Consider the following 21,366-nt stretch of genomic DNA (forward strand, 5'->3'; position numbering starts at 1 on the left):
AATAGGAAGGGGGATAAGAGAGAATGATAAGGACAAGATAACCTATTGCCTACACAAGGTTGAATCATATATCCACCATAGCTGGACCATTTTCCATTATTCAATAAAGCATGTACAATGATAAGGATGACAATGTGATATGTGCACTAAAGGTGGAATGAGATAACAACTATCACCACTGATAATGGAATTCTCCTACACCATGTTCTTAATTGAGTTGCAAACTCCTAAGTAAACTTAAGCAAAGTGTAATTAGTCAATGTTTAATTAGACCAATACACCCCCTTAAGTACAACTTAGGGAAATGTACTTAAACTCATAATGTAAGATGGGTCTCGACTCCTAGGCCATTTTAGGTACCCATCTACAATATGAAAAGTAATACATGAAATGAAATTTCTCATTAAGTGGTGAACGAGAGAAAATCTCATTGGAAAAAATATCCCCCTAAAAGAGAGATAAAAACATACAATACATAGATGGATGAAGTACTTAAGACCCCCAAATAACTACATACATCAAGTATATACAAAGAACTAACCCTGCAAAAGAAGGATGATAGGACACGTGATATCCCCCCCATAATGAAAAAACTCCCTACAAGAATATTGAGTGTTTTTGAAGATGAAAAATATTCCAATATCTACAAATAATGTTTCTCCCCTTTGGAAGAAGATCGACAAAAGTACAAATGTAGGAATGCTTCCCATTCTGGATAGGAACTAGGAAGTGGAATCCAAATGAAGTATGATGATGATTCCATAAACCAATCCATAACCAAATGAAAAGAGGAAGGTCTCTAAGCACACATCTTTGAATTATGAATAAGACTCTCCAAGCACAAATATTTCCTCACATTATCAAGCTGAACAAAAAGAAGAGAAACCCCCTCAAATATGTATCCCAAATCTAAAATGTGAGACTCCACAAAAAATGAATCAATATCTAGCAAGTGGGAATCCCAATCAAGAAGATGTAAATAGATATATCATGAAATGGCTCTTTGGAATTACCAACAAGAGATGAATGAGTGATTTGAATTGGAGAAGTAGGACTAGATGAGGAGTCACTTGATCATCCTTGCTCTCAATATATATACTTACACTCATTTATCGTATCATCATCATATGGAATACTATGTGTATCATCAAGTGCAATGAGAGAATCTATAATAGGCTTTCGAAACATTTAGGTATGGTACAGAGTGGGGGGGAAGTGAATCAATACTACATAAACTTTAACCTTAATTACTTCATAAAACATAAATTGATAGTTTGTTAGATGCTTTCACTGATATCTCCTACTGCAATTAATATCATTACCAATAGCTTGTAATTCTAATGTTATCAACTGCAATGTAAAGTAAGGAACTTGAAACAAAACTTCACACACATAAAATCATAACACAATACTTTGATCTCATAGAAACCCTTGGTTAGAGGGAAAAATTACAGTGAGGACGATACCCACAACTCATCACAGTAGCAATAAGGTGTTCTGTTAAGAACATAGAATAATATCATATTTTGAATGATTACACCTAGTTAAAAGTGTTTAATAACTTGTTAGGAGTATCAATAGTCTTGTAAATAACTATTTTGTTAAGAGATTTAATCACACTTATACAATGTTTCCCTTGTTAAAGGAATTACAATAAGTTCAAAGTCCTGTTAAAGACCACCTTGTCAAAAGATTTAACAAACTTGTTGACAAACTGTTAAGTATAAAACAACGAGAAATTTGACCAGCACTAGCCTTCCTTCAATGCTTGATAGGTCCTTTTTGGTCTTTCACCTTATTCACATTGTTTACACTTCCTTTTGATAAGTTATTGTCCTTTTGTTCCCATATATCTAAAATCACCACTCGGTAGTCCTCCTCCCTTATATCGTTCCTTACATGCTACACTTATTTCTTCATCACCAATTTCAATTTGCTTGCTCTGGATGAATGATCTTACATCCTCGGTAAGTGTTACTTTTCTTGGTTTTCCTGATAAAGCTCTAGATTCATTTATGTTCATAGATTTTAGAGAGCATAAATTATATTCAAGTTCCTCCTCCATTGATATGGTAATTAACAAGCTTCTGCTTTCCATGATGTTCCTTGATAAGTTCTAGTCGCTCTTACAACGATTTTACATAACTTGGGTTCAAACACGATTAATAAAACTGATCCTTTTGTGGAATAGATATGCGCAATATATAGTAATTTTTTTTGTACACTTGTTCTTTCACAAATGCCTTTCATAACGTGATTGCTTTATGATAGACATCTATATATAGTGGTAAAATATTGAATGACTACTGTATCAAAGCATTTATTGCAGGCCGATAATAATTTCCATACTAATCTAGTAAACTCAAGGTAAATCTATGTCCCTAAGTAGTTGCTTAAATAGAAGATGATTTCCCTATGCCATCTAATATAGGGCCCTCCATTGATGTTACATCTTCTTCTTTCTTTTTCTATATCTTTCTCATTTCTTCTCTGAGTTGTTCCCTAATTTCAATGATCGTTGGCAAACTGATGCCTACAGTTATAGGTAGAATGTCCAAATGTCAAACATATGTAGCATGGTAATCAAAATGATCTTTAGTGTCGTACAATTCATGTCTTGCACTCAGTAGTCAGATGTCCAAGTTTTCCACATTGATAAAACATTTGATAAGATCATTATCTTCCTTCTTCTTATAGTATACTGATTTTCCAATTGTCAGTATGTGAGCTCTATATTCTTTAGCGTTATGTCTATAGCGATTGCATTTATAACAATATTTGTAGAATGTTATCTCATATGTTCCACTATTAGTATCAGTTCTACAGTCATAGGCTTTCTGACCAAATTTGTTGCAATTGTAACAATAATTATTGAATGATGTGCTTCGAGTACTTGTTTACTTCTACACACATTTGCAGTATGCCCATATTTTCCACAATTGTACCACGTAAATTTATTGAATGTCTTACCTTGTGCATCACTTGATTCTTTTGATGTTTGCTGTCCATATTTTGAGGATTCTACTTTCTCCATTGCTTTGTTACTACTATATCCTAAGTCTGTAGTGTTATCTTGTTTCTTTAGATTTTTCAATTGTTCACCAAGTTCCTATATGCTTTCTTCAAGCCATGTAAGTCTTTTGTTTACCTCCTTTCCAACTTTTAGATTGTTTCTCGGGTCTTTATTCTATTATTTCAACATTTTGTTTTCTGTTTCCAGCTGTTGGTTTGTTTCACTGTTTCTTTCTATCAAGTCATTTCTTGAATGAATCTCTCTTCGTTGTCTATCTAGGAGAGTATCCTTGATAGTGATTGTTTCTTCGGCTTCTCTTTTTTTTGTCTCAAAATTTTCTTTAGCGTCTTCAACATTTCTCATTCTTTCCAAAACTTTTGTCATTCTCAGAGCTTGATTTTTGTATTCCTTCTTCATTTGATTTCTTCGTGTAGTTCATTGTGTTTTTTTAATAGAGATGCAATAGCACTGTCAACTTCTTCTAAATTCATACTTCTTTCCGATAGTCAATCCAGGTCACCAAGACTCATTTGTAACTTTTCACTTATTTCCTTTCTTTTCTCAAACGAGGTTCTTAGCTTATCCCTTAGGTCATGTATTTGTTCACGAGCATCATCTAGGGAATCCTCGAACTATGTCTAGTACCTTTAACCTTCCATTATCCCAAACCTACTCCAAGTTGATAAATTTGTCATGTTAAACTAGTTATTGAAAAGGATTGAGGTAGGGTATTGAGAGGCGGGGGGTGAATTAGTACCATATAAACTCTAACCTTAATTACTTTGTAAAACATTTAAACCAATAGTCGGTTAGATGCTTTTACTATTATCTCCTACTGTAACTGATAACATTACCGCTAGTTTGTAATCCTAATGTTATTGACTAGAATGTCAAGTAATGAACTTGAAATAAAACACCACACACACAAACCCATAATATGATATTTTGGTCTTGCATAAACCTAGTGTTAGAGAGAGAAACTGTGGTGGGGATGATAACCACAACTCATCACTGCAGCAATAAGGTGCTTTGTTACTTGAGTTTTCGATAATATCATCTTTTGAATGGATGCACCCTGTTAAAAGTGTCCAATACCCTATTAGGAGTATCAATAGTCATGTCAACAACTACTCGGTTAAGAGATTTAAAACCACTTATACAATGAACTAACCCTGTTAAAGGATTTACAATAAGTTCAAACTAGAACTTCTTAGTCTTGCTAAAGAAAACCTTGTTAAAGGATTTAACAATCTTGTTGACAAATTGTTAAATATTAAACAACAAGAAATTTGACCCGTACTAGCCTTCCTTCAATGCTTGATACATCATTTTAGCTCTTTCACCTTATTCAAATTGTTTACACCTTCCTTCTGATAGCTTATTGTTCTTGCACTCTAATTGTTCTCTTTTTTTCTCCAACTTTTACCTTTCTCACTTCATACAATTTTCTGATCTGTTTTTTGATCTTCCTTAACCTAATCCTTTTCTAGCTTGTTGACCTAATTAGGAGTTCATTGAATTTCTTCACGAATTTTCCATAAGTCATTTCTTTAGCATCATTGATAATCTTCTTTGTACTTCAATAGTGTATCCTTTATTCTGATAGCTCCACTAGCTTTCCGATAGTGTCTCCTTGATTTAGATAATGATGTTTTGATAGTGACTCCGCTAGGTCCTTAGTTTTATTTGTCAGCAATGGCAACCTGCAAAATCATAATCATAATGTTCTAGGATTTTGTTAAGTGACAATATGATTATTTGGGAATGGAGGAACATGTGGATCTCCAAAATGCTTCCAAATAACTGTCCAAATTGTGGGTGGGCGATAAATATCTTTAATTTTGAAATAAAATGGACTGTATAAATATGAAAAAATACTCATACCAATCACTCCTTTAATATGATCATTTTTATCTTCCTAAACTATTTTCTTTCACTTTGTCTTTGGCACAGAAAAGAGAGCATAAAGATAAGGCAAGAGATTAAGCAATCTACAATGTGTGATGATTCCTTTTGCCCATGACTCATAATTATCCTTTGTCAAATCTATTATAGTAGGATGTCTACCATATCCCATGATCACACCAATGATACACTTTTCATATGACAAATTACATTCACAAATGATTATACCCCAAAATCAAGGTATAATAGACTTAGGCCACTATGCAAAGAACCAAACTAAGGCCTATACATTACAATTGCAAAACTAAGCCAAATTTTGAAAGTACAATTTTTAATCATACTTACTGAAAATGGATATCAAAACTGGAAAATAAAAGAAAAAGGTATGCAATTTCAAAACAAAATTGCACTTGAAAATGAGTTCATATGAACCAAAACAAGGTCTTGGATGTTGTAAAAATCAGGATTAGTGATTTTTCGAAAAAAACTCAATACTAGAGATCCAAAATCACCTGCAACACTGTGTAGATCGTGGAATTCTATTCCAAAAAAAAAAAATTAGCTCAAAAAAAGGAGCGCAAATGAGTGCAATATCACTATTTGAAAATTGCCTCTAAATTTGTTTTAGCTAAATCATCGCAGCCACACTTACAAAATCAAATGGCTCTAGATTTGGCCTCAGATGCCCGATTTGGATTTAACAAAATTTGGTTTAGGGGTCTTTAAACCTCCTCTATACGATGCCAACCTTTGATTTGCACCACCAAGCTCCAATTTTCACCTGCAATAGAAAGAGACAAAATACAAACCCCAAATTTGCTCCGAATAGATTATGCAATGATGATGTCCAAATCATCAAATTCTCTATCCACAACTTGATGAAGCCAAGATTGCTATCTTGAGAAGAGGGCTTCACACCTTGATAACTCTAATAGAGTTTTAGGTGACTCTAGAATACCCCCAAGATCAAATTAATGACCAAGGTAGCTTCCACAAGATATTGACAAGATAATTGCATTAAGATGCAAGAATGATATTATTGATAATAAACATCAATAGATTACATGGACATTCTTGGACACAATTGAAATGTAAATAATAGGCTTCTAATATAGGAAGGGCGATAAGAGACAATGATGAGGAGAAGATAACCCATCACCTACACATGGTGGAATCACATGTGAAAGATCCCTGATGGATCTCTTCTACTGATCTACTCTAATTTTATATATTTTTAAATCTGTTTTCCTATTTATTTATGTTTTCTTGCAAAACTAGACAGAAGTGCAAAAAGGTTTATTTGTTTTTGATGGTTTTATAACATAGAAAGGAATAGGGAACAACAACCATGAAACAAGTCTGAAATAAATAAGGTATTCAATAAAATTAGAATTATTGCAAACCATACCAGACAGATTTGTCTGAATTATAGAGCCAAGCAATACATCCAATGCATTTCCCAAAGCTCACATACAAATTTGATGTCAAACTGGAAGGTGAAGATTGTTCTTGAATCCAGCATACATTTGGAGGTGAATACAATCAATACTCTATACACCATGTGGTCTATCTGCTGCAAATGGCGTCCCACAGGCTACAATGAACCATGTCCCAACTGGAAAGATGATATGCCACGCTGAAACCCCAATGAGAATTGATGCCTCTGTCCTTAATCACCACGCACAATGCCTGAGAGATTCGGTGCCAAAGATTGCTAAGGGCTACATCCCAGCCAATCACTAACCTGGGGTTTGCGTCCCAGACTAGAAATTGCCCATTCAGAGCAAATTCATAAACAAGTTGTCAAATATGCAAAAGATGATCTTAGAATGAAGCTTCTATCTCCTTATAACCCCTCTCAATTGCAAATCAAACCCTATGTGTCTCCAAGTGGCGTTGGGTAGTGAAAGTGTTATAATTTCTTATTTTAAAGTGGTCATGTTACTAGAAAATGATCTTTTTCCTCATAGATAGAAATCTGTTCACGGAATTGCCCTGAGACCAAAGAGAAAGATTTAGAGAATTTTGAGACCTTTCTAACGAGCCATCACAACATAGGATACACATCCAGATGAGGCCAAAAACCTCTTATTACTCCAAAATGGCTAATAACTTGAGCCTTATTTAATTATTAAATGCTAACTTAGGAAATATTAAAAATATAACCCAAATAGCCACAAAATGCCCAACTGACATCACAAACCATAAAATCATCCTATCACCTATCTGTGACTGAAGTTGGAAATCAAGGATCCACTGGCAATCTCATCCCTAAAATCTAGGGATGCTCCTAAAATTTAGGAAACAAACCCTATCCCTCTGAAACTGAACCCAAAGACTCAACCCTGGGCAAGATCATACCTCCTACAAACAAGGAACGTCTCCCAACTAATCAATAACTGCCAGAACATCAAGTTCCCAACACTGAATAACCATACTGGGTCTCTATCCAACCCTGTCAGCCTACAAGACCCCATAATAAGCTAACTCACGTGTCTCTGCTAGACTGAGCTAAAAGAGGGGACATGACAACATTTCCACCAAAGGTGGACCATCCTCCATTAAGCAATGGAATATGTGCAATGATGAGGATGATAATGTGATATGTGCATTAAAGGTGAAATGAGATAAAAACTATCACCACCTAGAGTGGAATTCACTTACAATGTGTGCTTAATTGAAGTGCGAACTCCTGGATGTCTCAATGACAAACTACTATGCAATACAATATCCTAAGTAAGCTTAAGTAAAGTCAAATTAGTAAATATTTAATTACACCGACAATTTCATCCTATATGGATATAGTATGGATGACCAAATAGAGACTCAAGACACTAGCTAAACTATAAAAATAAAAAATAAAACTAATGCATATAATATTGAATAGATTTAATATTATGAAAATGGTGGAAAAAAGAGACGATGGAAAAGAACATTCTCATATCAAAGGTGGGTTGATGAGGATGATGAGTTTCTCTACTTCCTTCAACAAAAACAGAGCACATAAGAAGAATTAAATTGTCACATAGCTGTTTGGAGGCTTCAATAGCTCTTTGGAGGCTTCTCTCAGTCAAATCCCTACTTCGATGTTTCCACATCCACATTAGCTGAGTATAAAAAAATAACAATAGATAACCACAATGATAAATAGACAAACAATATTTAGATAATTTAACACTGCAATACTATGATCACAAAACTATGATAACTATGATATGCTTGAGATATAAAGTGAAGTAGTGTGAGTTTGTTCCCTTCATAGCTAGAAAGATAAAAGCTTAATGAAGTGAAAGAAAGACGACCAAGATGGTCGAGCCAAGATTAGGTAACTTGTCCCAATACACTAATGTGTTCAAAGAAGTGTGAGAGTGTTGTTAAGATAGAGAGAGATTAAAAAAATGTGGAGAAAGTGTAAGATAATGTCCAAGAAGACCAAATGAGGTGAAAAGATGTAGTTTTAAGATGCTGGTACAAATCTTCGCATCGGTGGGAGATGGTGGAAGGTGTTATATTGCAAGATGTTAGTTGTGATGTCTCAATGACTCGCTACATGTCAAGAGGTTTGGGAATCAAATATGCATCACGTGGACATCTTCAAGGTGCACATGCATCTCGTGTTGACCAGGCTGTGTGGCAAAATATTTAATAGGAAAAGGGTAAGGCAAAACAGAGGTATGCAAAGGTTTATGTGTGCTGGATAAAATTGTGGTTTAGATCAATTCTTGTTTTGACTCAAATTGGACCTCTATAGATTTCCTCAATTTACACCCAGTTATAGAGTAATGAAAGGTATCGTAGTTGTTTGTCCAAAGAATGAAGATAGTAAGTGGAATGAAATACAACTAGTTAGACCTTAAATAACTATATACTCTATGAAACGCTAAATTAATTCATACTTCTCTAGCCGATTCATAGTTATTTAATTTAAAAGGCTGAACGAGAGATTTTATTTCCTATCACAATTGTGATAACATCTGTAAGAGTGTCCCATTCTTTCCGTGAAGGTAATGCAAAGGCTGATTGGATCGCCAACAAAGCTGTCCAACGAGAGTGTAAGATGACATGGCATGATGATTTAAGCAAGGATATGGATTTGAAATCTCTCATTAATTATGATAGAGTTCACGCGACAGAGAGAAAGATTTGCCAAGATCAGAAATATAATGAAATTTGGAAGCGCAGATACAAATGTCAGAATTATTTTCCCAAGAAAGTACATTAATGTGGCTTCAATCCTAGCTCTGCACGTATTTGTTTCTATGAGCCCCGTAGCTGTTATTATGAATACCTTGGTTCTAGTTTTTTCTTTATTTCTTCTTCTTCACTCAACTCTAGTTTTCCTTAGCATAACAAAGTCTTCTGAAATGGGCGGAGAACCACATAAATAGGACCCTAATAATTGCAAGGCTTGGAAAGCCAAAAGCTCTGTTTGGCAAATTTTGCAGAAGGGGAAGGTCGCCAATTATCTGGAGCGACTTCATGGTTGTAAACCTCATGTCACTAAAGCTTTCTTCAAAAACTAGGTGGAGGATAGGGTTTCTCTGCATGGAGTGACGGTGCATTTGACGAAAGACTTTATTGCTGAGGTGACGGGATTGCCAAAGGATGGCATAAAATTTAGTAAGGAAACGAGTATTTCAAATGCAGCATTTAAGAAGTTCCCGAAAACAGATGAGGAAAAGAACCTAGAGAAGAATGGTGATTTTTACGAACTTGGCCAAATCAAGGTCATCTGGCAGGATGTGCTTTCATGCATTCGTGAGTACTTTATCTTATATGGTAGAGCTAAACAAGTTCATAAATTTTATTGTGTTTCTGAACCACTTTACGCACAAAGATAGAATCTTATTTCCTTTTATTTGAGATTTTCTTTACTCCATAGTCTCCAAGCTCATAGAAAAAAAGAATCCTGCCCGATTCTTCACAAAGGGTTAATTTTACTGAATGAGAATTATTGTAAGAACAAGGTTATTGTGGCTTCCCCTCCTTCTGAGAAAATGAAGGGATCTGTGAGTGAAACCTACTCTAGGAAGAGTAAAGGTGCAAAAGGGGTTAGTGGGAAAAGACAGAATCTGAAGCAAGAAACCGCTCAAAAAAATGTGGAAGACATTACTGAGTATGATAACTCAGATAATAATGAAGTAAAAAATATGGATGAGGAGGAGAACACGGATGTGGGAGATTTCAGCTCTAATTTGAAAGGTTACCTGGGTGGTAAGGGTGAATCTGGTAAGGAGGAAACGGATGAAAGCAATGATAAAAATACTGGGTCGAGTAATTTTGGTGGAGAGGATATCAATCAGAATGAACATTCCCTGGGAGTGAGGGATGAAGAAGAAGATGTAATGGAGAAGGGAAAGGAGGAACTCTTGAATAAGGATGCTGAAAATGTGAATGAAGACATAAGGAAAGAGAAGTACGAGTCTATGGGTAAGGAAGATGATTCTGCTGGTAGAGATACTAGGCTTTCTTTCCTGTATACCGCAAAGCTCAAGGTGGACTCTTCCCTTCAAACTAACTCCTGGGTGTATAACAAATTAATGAACTTGAAAAGAAAAGTCACAACAATCGAGCAAAACCAAGATACTAATCGCGCAAAGACTACCCAAATGGAAATTCAGATTGGTAATATACTGGATAAACTAAAAGAATATGAAAACGAGCTCCAATTATTGATCAAAGAAAGCAATAATAAGATGGAGCAGGTTACTTCCGGCATTTGTGTTGTTGCTGCCAGCTTAGGGAAGAGAACTAATGAAGAAATCATATCTCCAAGTGGTCCAAGTAAACGAACTAGACAGAGCTCCACGAAAAAAGTTGCTGGGGGCACTGTGGGATCTATAGTTAATATCATCCAATGTATTGCGGAGGCTGGAAAAGAGGTGGTCCAAATGATCAAAGAACTGCAATGGGTAAGTGCACCAAGTTGTGGTTCCAAAAAGATGACACCTTTTTTTTTCTTTTCTAGTTTTGAAGAGCACGCACGTGCTATAGTGTGCACGCACTATAGCGCGTACGCGCTTTTAAAAAATAAAATTATAAAGCGCGTATGCACTATTAAGAATTAAATTTAAAAAGCTTTAAATAGTGTGTACGGGCTATAGTGTGTATGCACTTTTCAAAAAAATTAAAATTTATAAAACACGTACGCGCTATTTAGAATTAAATTTAAAAAATTTTAAATAGCATGTAGCGCACACGCACTATAGGGTGCACGCGCTATTTAAAGCTTTGCATCCTACCAAACCTAAAGTTTGGTTTTGCCTTGGGGATCCAACTCAAAGGTTTGGAGTTTGTAAACTGGTCTGAGACATGTTTTGCTGCAAACATACAAAAAATGATTGATTTTTCTTATGTGCTCTCCTTTAAATTTCCTCGTGGTTGAGCATCGATAAAATCAGGTTACATGACATTGTAGGTCTTTGTATTAGCTATATAACCATATAATTTATTTTTTATTTGAACTATTTCAAACCTTTCATCTATACTTTCTTTTGAATGTATGTCCATTTTTTGTCAAAAAACCAACATGTACTAGTATTGGGCTGTAAATTTTAGCTCGTTCATCAAATTTTGCAACAATTTAGTTTTTTAGAAACTAGACTCCATTCTACACACTTTGAAAAAAAGAAGTTTTGATTTTAGATTAGTTTTCAATCATTTCTTGGGGGAGCACATAGATATTTAACGTTTTTGGGATGTGTCTAATTAAAATATTCATGAAAAAAAAACAAATTATAAAATTACTAGAAAAATCTAGGACAAACTACAGTGTTAGGTAACTTTGGACTAGAGCGATTAAAGAATTCAAAAAAAAAGTTAAAATTTCAGGGGGGCCACACTTTGTACTATGTTATGTTTTTTTGAAATAAATAGTACCACTTTCTGTGGCCCCCTTTTTTGAGGACCTAAAACTAAACCATTTTGAAAAAAAATTAGTAGTTTAGAAACTAGATTCAAAGGACTACTACTTTTGTTTTTGTCATATCTTAAAATTTTGAGCGTAACTATCTTCAAATTCTTGTTGAAGTTCAAAAATTGCTGATTTCAGAAAAAAGGTGTCCACTTATACCCCCTTTTGGCACCACAACTTGGTGCACTTACCCCAATAGCAATTTTTCTGTGTCTTTGGTCTCTATCTTGCTAGTTGTCCTGGTTTCTGGTCGATTGTCTAGGATTTTTTATCTAGTTTTGTTATTTTAAAACTAGGTTCCAGGTCCTTGTAAAACCTGGTCTCATTTTTTGGTTTTATTTTGTGTTTTCAAGTCCCTGTAAAACTTGATTTTGATTCTTTTAAAAATGCAGGTTTCAGGGCTTTATAAAATCTGGTGGAACTTAATGGTTTATCTTTTGATTCATTATTAAGGGTTTCAGGTCCCCTTCAAAACCTGTTTTTACCTTAATTTAAAACATCTGTAATAGTGTATATTTGTTGCAGACTAATGAGTGAACAACTTACAGAGGTTCAAGAATCTTCAGAATAAACGTTTCAATTAATCAGCACTGCGAATGACGACAATAATGAAAAGAACATTCATAAACCAATTAAATGTCAAAACGAAGATTGATTTATAAATTGAAGAACTATTCTCAGATTAAGCTAACGTTTGTTTAATTTACCCTGGAATCAAAGCTTACACAAGTGGAGTATCAAGCTAAGATCTGAATTGAATATTGTGAATGAATATAAACCATAAAGTAGACTGCATTCAATTCTTAAAACACACAAACAACAGTAGGATTGCCATTGCAAATTGACGTTTAAGTATACACAATTACAACATAAAGCAAACTATATTAATTCCTAAAATGCCCAAAGAATATTAAATATAAAACATTTACCGCACCAACGAATAAAGAGATCACCTGATGACACAAGCAGCAAACCATGCCTCCTTGGTTACCAGACAATACAATGAGCACTAACCTTACACACACTTAATCACACATAATACAAGTGCACAGAACAAGCAATTGTGTTAGAAATAATAATTTCTACTTAGGATTAATTGTCCGTCATTAGATGTTTGTAGATTTTAAGGTTTAGGTATTTTGGTTGTGTCAGTTGTAGTATTTTTCAGCAGTATGTAGATTTTGTGTTGTCGGCTAATGTTAGATTTATGTAGAATATTGTACACTTGGCGCAGCACATTGTGTTCAATATTTTCATTTTATTGTGCCTCTGCCCATCCATCAAATTGGTATCAAAGCAAGGTTAAAAAGATGAGTTCAGATGATTGTGCATAAGCAGGATTGCAATAAAGAAAGGGGACTGAAAGTCATACAAACTATTTTGTTGTGACATCCGTAAGTTTCTTGTTGCCCTATTTAGGGTTTGGTATATCTGTGTATTTTTTTTTATGAGTTTTTATTAGGCATGGCTTCAAGGAGTTTTCAGCCTTCAATTCCAATGTTTCCTAGAAAGAATTATGATGATCGGGCTTTTAGAATGAAATTTATATTTGATTCCTATGAGTCATCATATATAATCTTAAATGGTTATGTTGAACTTGTAGATGACTCTACTTTAAATGCTAATCAAAAGAAAAAGCTTGATGAGAATAGGCAGCAGAATAAAAAAACTTTGCAAATTATTGGACAAGCATTGGATTGACTCTGTTGTTGAAAAAATTAAGCCAGCTGTTACAACCAAGCAAGCTTGGAACATTCTTGAGACTGCATACTAAGGTACAAGTTTGGTAAAGATTGTTAAATTGCAAACACTTAGAAGAGAATTTGAGAATTTACAAATGAAGGATTCTGATTCTGTAGAGCAATTTTCAGATCTTGTTATGAATGTGGTTAATTAAGTAAGAATGAATAGTGATGGGCTTACTAATCAAAAAGTTGTAGAAAAGATTTTAAGAAGTTTGCTTTCTAAATTTGATAATATTGTGGTTGCAATTGAAGAAGCTAAGGATTTAACAACATTATCTATAGATGAGGTGTTTGGATCCTTGTATAATCATGAAGACAAGTTGAACAAGTGTAATGGTAATTCACTTGAGACTGCATTAAAAACACAAATGACAATTGGTAGAGGCAGAGGAAGACTAAATTCCAGATTTAGAGGAAGAGGAAGATGCAGATATAATTTTCAAAAAGAAGAAAGAAAAAGTTCAAATCCAAGAGGAAGGAGAAATCAATACTTCAACTCAAGGGGATGTAATAACAGCTAGACATCACAGAAGTATGATAAAACAAATGTTCAATGTTATTACTACAAGAAGCTTGGACATTTTGCAAATGAAAATAGAAAGAAACAAGCTGATATGGGTAAGAAAAATGCAAATTTTTATGAGAGTAGTTTTGAGACATTGTTCATTACTTCCAATGTATTCCAAGAGAGTTCAAATGATTTTTGGTTTCAAGATAGTGGTTGCAGCAATCATATGACAAGAAATAAAGACTTTTTTGAAAGTTTGGATAGATCAATTAAATCAGAAGTGAAGTTGGGAAACAATGAGATAGTGGAAGTAAGTGGAAAAGGTACAATCAATGTTAGAACAAAGCATGGTAAGAAATTTATTTATGATGTATACTTTGTACCCGCTTTGAAACATAATCTTATAAGTCTGGGGCAACTTAGTCAAAAAGGTTATAGAGTTATTTTTGAGAAAAATGTGTGCACTATATTTGATATGCCTCCTTGTAACTTGGTGATTGCAAGGGTTGAAATGACAAATAACAAAATGTTTCCACTTTGGATGAAGAGCAATATGATTGATGAAATTGCATCAAGTTTCAAAGCAACATGTCAAGATCAGACATGGATATGGCACTTGAGGTATGGTCATCTAAATCTCAAAGGATTATCTTTATTGCAAAGAAAGGAAATGGTAAGAGACTTACCCCCAATTGAAGTATCATTAAGTCCATGTGAAAGTTGTATTTTAGTCAAACATTATAGAGAGAGCTTTCCAAAAGGGATGTCATATAGAACTATTACCTTTAGAGTTTTGCGTTCAGATATATGTGGTCCAATGAAAACACCATCATTAGGGGGGAGTATTTATTTCTTAACATTTATTGATGACTTTAGTAGAAAGACATGAGTTTACTTTCTTAAATGCAAATCTGAAACTTTTGGCAAATTTAAAAAATTCAGGGCTTTTGTTGAGAAACAAAATGGTTTACCTATCAAGGTATTGAAATCTAATAGAGGAGAGTATAAGTCAAATGATTTTTAGATTATTCCAAGGATCATGGAATCAAAAAGAAATTTGCTACCAGTTACACACCACAACAAAATGGTGTTGCAGAGAGAAAGAATATGATGATAATGGAGATGGCAAGGAGCATGTTGAAAGGTAAGAATCTTCCTAATGAGTATTAGGCTGATGCAGTTTCTTATGCTGTTTATATCTTGAATAGGAGTCCAACAAAGATTGTGAGGGACATGATTCCACAATATGCATGGAGTGGTAAGATTCATAGTGTTTCTCATCTCAAAGTATTTGGTTGTATTGCATATGCACATGTTCCAAAAGAAATTAGAAGTAAATTAGATGATAAAAGTGAGAAATGCATTTTTGTTGGCTATTATGAGCAATCCAAGGCATATAGGTTGTTTAATCCTATCACCAAAAAAGTCATTGCAACTAGGGATGTTGTATTTAAATAGGATGAATCTTTGGATGGAAATATAGATATAATTGTTACAGAACTGCAACAATACCATATGATGAGAATGATAAAAAGGATCATGAAGATCAAGAGGATCAACCAAGTGACCAAGGAGATCACTTAGAAAATGAAGTTCAACATGGAGAATCTTCGAATTCACAAGTAATGATTCAAATCCTATACTTGCAAAATTGAGATCAAGGATTAAAAGCAAGAAAACTGGAAGCCTGAATGAGATTTATGATCAAGGAAGTAAAATAGATTTGCAATCAAATTTTTCTTTATTTGCTCAAGATCCTATATATTTTGAAGATGCAATTAAGGAAGGACATTGGATTAATGCAATGAATGATGAAATAGAATCTATTGAGAGAAATGATACACGGGAATTAGTTGGTTTTCCCAAGAACAAAGATTGCATAGGTGTAAAATGGGTTTATAAGACTAAGTTCAAAGCTAATGGAGATATAGACAAATATAAGGCAAGGTTAGTTGCTAAGGGATTTTCACAAGAATATGGGGTCGACCATAATGAGACATTTGCACCTGTAGCAAGACTTGATACTATCAGAATAGGTTGATGATTTGATCTTTATAGGCAATCTATCTATTGACATGTTTAAATCAGCAATGAAAAAGGAATTTGAAATCACAGATCTAGGATTGATGAACTATTTTCTTGGCATTGAAGTTACTTGAAATGATAAAGGAATTTGCATTTGTTGAAGTAAATATGCAAAAGATGTTTTGAAAAGATTTAAATTGATAGAGTGTAGTCCAGTTTCTACACCTGTGGTAGTAGGCACCAAACTAAATAGAGAAGATATTGAAAAAGGTTTTGACTCAACCATATTCAGAAGATTGGTTTGTAGTTTGATGTATCTCACAACAACTAGACTAGATATTATGTATGGATTGAGTTTAATTTCCATATTCATGGGCTCACCTAAGAACACACATTGGCAGGCAAGAAAAAGAATATTAAAATATATTGCAGGAACTATGAATCATGGCATATTATATTCTACTTCAGATGATTTTCAGTTAGTTGGATATATAGATAGTGATTTTGCAAGGACTATTGAAGATAGAAGGAGCACATTTGGATATGCATTTCATCTTGGGAAAGGAGTTGTAGCCTGGGCATCAAAGAAGCAAGCTGTAGTAACTCTTTCATCAGCTGAAGCCAAGTATGTAGTGGGAACAATAACAACATGTAAAGCAATATGGATGTGAAGGATTTTGAAAGACTTAATGCAAGCTCAAGATGGACATACTACAATCTATTGTGACAAAAAGTCTGATATTGCGCTTTCAAAGAACCATGTGTTTCATAAGAGGACAAAACACATTGACACAAGGTATCACTTCATTGGAGAGCTGGTTATTAACAGAGAAATTTATCTACAACATTGCAGATCAGAGGAGCAACTTGCAGATATCTTCACCAAGGCTTTAGCATAGGAACAATTTGAGATTTTGAGAGAAGCATTGAGCATTGAAAATATTAATGATGTAGATAGTAGAAATTAGGAGGGAGTTTTAGAAATAATAATTTCTACTTAGGATTAATTGTCCATCATTAGATGTTTCTAGATTTTTAGGTTTAGGTATTTTGGTTGTGCCGGCTGTAGTATGTTCCAAAAGTATATAGATTTTATGTCTTGTCAGGTAATGCTAGATTTATCTAGATTATTGTACACTTGCTTATAAGAAGGCACTATGTATTCATTTGAAATCACGATGAATGGAATATAACATAATTTTTATTGTGCCATAACACATTGTGTTCAATATTTTCATTTTATTGCGCCTCTACCCATCCATCAAATTGCACATTCAAATGATAATATTTATTTAATATACAAAACCTTGTCTTAGTCTCTGAAGCAGACACATATATATACCAAAGTGATAAAATTAATCTACCCTTGGTTTGTTATGCCTGATGGCCAATAACTCTAATACAGTTTGATATATAAGAAAATTGCTGACCAAAAACCCTATTATAAATTAAGTACAATCTAATAAAACAAAAACAGTGGCTACGAGTCATGACTATTAGTATAATAGCAAATGCTTTTCAAAAGAAAAAAAAAAACTACTATTTCGAATGTCCTCACCTCTTCACTATTTGCATGTTTGACACTTGTATCGTCCCCTTTATTCATGTCCTACCATTTAGATTGCAAAACAATCAACATTTCTATAGATTTTTATATTATTAGCCATCCTAATCTTTTTCTCACTTTTAATTAAAAATTAGAGTTCTTTTCAGTAAGGAAGGCAGACAAACATAAAGGTAAAATGAGAAAAAATAGTTAAAGAAAGGTTAATACTAAAAATTAGAGTTTTAAGTGATTCTAGAATATTTTTAAGATCAAATGTAAGGCTAAGATAACTTCTACAAGAAAATGACGATATAATTGTATAAAGATAAAAGAATGAGGTTATTGATCACAGACATTCATTAGATTATAATACCATAATTATTGGATTCATTGATTCAACTAGAATTGTTAATAATGTAGATGTGCCTTCTTACATAGGCAAGACAACAAGAGACTATGCTAAGGAGTAGACGAGTTACAGAAAGTAGAATCACTTGTCTAACAAAGGTGGATCATTCTCCATTATGTAATAAAGTATGGTTAACATGTGGAGGATGATAATGTGATATGTGAGCTAAAATGAATCTCAGACATAAAGTGGAATGTAATAACAACTACCACCACCTAAAGTGGAATTTCTCTTACACCTTATGTAAATATAGATGCAAACTCCTAGGTGCCTTGTATGTAAATTACTATGCAATGTATTATCCAACGTAAGTTTAAGTAAAGTATAATTAGGAACATTTAATTACACCAACACCTAAGCTGAAGTGCAACTTAGGAGAACTCACTTAAACTCACAATACACGAGAGGTCTAACTACTAAGCAATGTTAGATACCAATGTACAATGTAAATGCAACGTAATAAATCTCTCCTAAAGCAGAGAAGGGAGAAAACCTCACGCAACAAAACTCTTGTCTAAGAGAGTGATGAAGACAAATAAGATGTGACAATGGATGGACTCACGACACCCCAAAGAATACATATGTCATGTATATACAACCAATCATCCCTCCATGTAAAACTACCCAAATTAGGATATAGAGGACTCTAATGAAAAATTTGTAAGATTCCACAAATATCCAAGCAAATACAAGTGCCAAATAAAGCCAAAATAGACCTAATGTTGAAAGTGATATGTCCACTTTCAATAGCTAATGACTGATAAAATTGTGGAAAGTAGACAAAAGTTCATGTAGTTTCAAAAAGAACAGAACTTAAAAAAGTGTTAACATGAGCTTGAACGAGGTTGCGGAAGTTGTAGAAATCAGGTTTAGACATGTATAGTCATGAAAAACTAAAATTTCTAGATAATTTATCCACCAAAATTAGAAAATAATGTCACCTAGAAAATTCTACTCCAAATTAAAAAAAACTCCTCGAAAAAAGGACATAAGATGAGCATGATACACGCCTTCAAAGTTAGACTACAAAATCATACATTTCAATGTTAAAGGGTGAAAAATACAAAACAATATTGACGTCAACAAACAATGTGATTAAATTTGAAGATTGTATTGTTGTTTTAGACATTAAAACCAGCCAAAACGAGGGGATTGGCCCTTAGTACATCACCATGAATAAACCATTAATGACATATTTACAGTAAAACACTATAAGAAAAACCACCCTTCTTGTAACATCAAAAACATCGAACCCTACCCAATAAACCTAATGTTACATCCCAATTTTTGACCTAATTTAAAATATAGCCGTTGAGGTTCACATGAAGTCAGTTGACAATTAAATTGGTTATAATCCTGTGAAATGATAAGATGGTTAGTCGTTATAATTTCATGTGAAGATAACATGCTAGTTGATTATTTATCACGAATTCATAGAATTGAAAAGGCAGCTAGCTGTTATGATTTAATTGTGAAGAATTTCCTTGCAGGAAACACGACAAAGGGGTGGAAGCATTGTCAGAAAAGAATTAGGTACAAAAGCATCACCATCACTAGGCAAATGGGTTGAGGACCTAGTGACTTGAACATCAGAATACAATTGATGAAAATGCATGAGCTATTTAAATAAATAATTTGAGAAACATAAAATAATTGAGTTAAAATATAAAACGTACCTCAAAGGATTTTTAATGATCTTTCACCATATTATTATAATAGATATATCTATATACGTACATATAGATATAAAAATGAAATGACACCATTATATTATAATAATTTAATAAAGTGATGTCACCCCATTAATATATTTACATGTACACATATAATATAAAATTATAATATTCAAGCATAATAACATTCGAATTTCAAGCTTCCAACTCTTTTTCCATCTTTATTCTTCCCTTGCTTATAACCAATTAAACACCTAGCGTTTTTAATTGCCAAGATATTCTTTATGTTCCGGAAGCCAAAGAGTCTCCTTAGACCTTTTGATATCCTAAGACGAGTGGAGACAAGGAGGCAAGAACTCTCATACCCGATATATATTTTCATGGCACTCGACTGCCTTCTTCTCAATTCCGACTCTTTCTCCCTTTTATTTCTGACTCTCTTGCTTAAGTTGATAACCTGCAACTTCAATTGGAAAGATCACTGCCACCATAGCAATCAAGTTTTATTTATTATCTTGATTTGAGATTACGTGGTTCATATATACTTGGGTTAATGGTGCTTGAAGAACGTTTATGGGAGGCTGAAACATAGCGGCCAGCTAGGCACATACTACCTTGTTCATGCTATGATTTTTCTATGATCACTTCCACCTTCTACCACAACACCTGAATTCCTTCTTCTTAATATTTATATCCCTGCCAATACTAGTCTATACCTTTCAATAAATTCTTCCCAAGATTTCATGCCCATTCATATATTCTATCGGAAATCGTGAAGTACATTTATGTTGGAGATGTGTTATTTACTTTGCAAATATAGGTGTGACAAGTAGCTGAGCGTTCAACAAGACATCATCTACAAATTATCCAGGTTATGTGGAACACCCGAATCCAATGTTTCTAATCTGTTTTCTTGAACAAATTGTGCAATAGCAGTAAACAACAATATTAATCATGATGATAACTTGTTGATATCTTGTTTGATATAACATAATTGATTCTCTTTTGAGTAGATCTATTCATGGCAAATGAAAGCCAAGTAACCATAAAATGAATCCATAAATCATTATGCCAATGGAGATTAGAATTATACAATAAATTATGCATTCTTTAAGAATATCTTTTTCAAATCACAGATTGTGATAGGCTGAAAAATATATATATTTTATAATTTAGTTGAGGATCAACAGACAGAGTCAATTGCTCTGAGATCCGAGCACCTAGGATTCACCAGCTGAATAACCATGGAAAGAGTGAAGAGATCAGATGGAGTCTACAATAACTTAGAAAATAAAAGTCAGATGTGATACATTAATTCTAGAATAATATCGTTTAATAGCTCATGCATGATCATGTTATTATCTCATGTTGTCAAGTTGAGTGGTGTGGTTAGATACGAGGATGCTTAGCAGATGACAAGATGATCCCTGTCTATTCCGGGTAGGGAGGGTCTTTCTCATTAGAGATTGTGTGGGGAATAAGTTAAAGTCCGAGGTTGGGTGGTTAAGCCCCTGACAATGTTTCACCTCTCCCCAAATTGTCGGACGTACCACAAACAAAGATAAGCTATACACTCAAATGTTTGTTGGAACACATATTTTTGCTTTTACGATATATAGGCAAGACTAA

At 33.8% G+C, this 21,366-nt stretch overlaps 1 protein-coding gene across 3 annotated transcripts in view; it reads right to left on the minus strand.

The window, feature by feature from the left end:
- Window positions 1–21,366, minus strand: part of LOC149564729 (MADS-box transcription factor 23-like) — a 231,940-nt gene that overhangs the window by 44,719 nt on the left and 165,855 nt on the right. For 2 of the 3 annotated variants that reach the window (XM_089818290.1, XM_089818288.1), the window contains one exon: window positions 17,668–17,718. The exons of the other annotated variant lie outside the window; for it this stretch is intronic. In XM_089818290.1, the coding sequence (XP_089674416.1) occupies window positions 17,668–17,718 (51 nt within the window). The remainder of the gene's footprint in view (window positions 1–17,667; window positions 17,719–21,366) is intronic. 3 annotated transcript variants of the gene reach the window in all.

This window comes from Cupressus sempervirens, chromosome 3 (assembly GCF_028749045.1).
Source record: "Cupressus sempervirens isolate cs-2001-9-10 chromosome 3, ASM2874904v1, whole genome shotgun sequence".
NCBI lineage: Eukaryota > Viridiplantae > Streptophyta > Pinopsida > Cupressales > Cupressaceae > Cupressus > Cupressus sempervirens.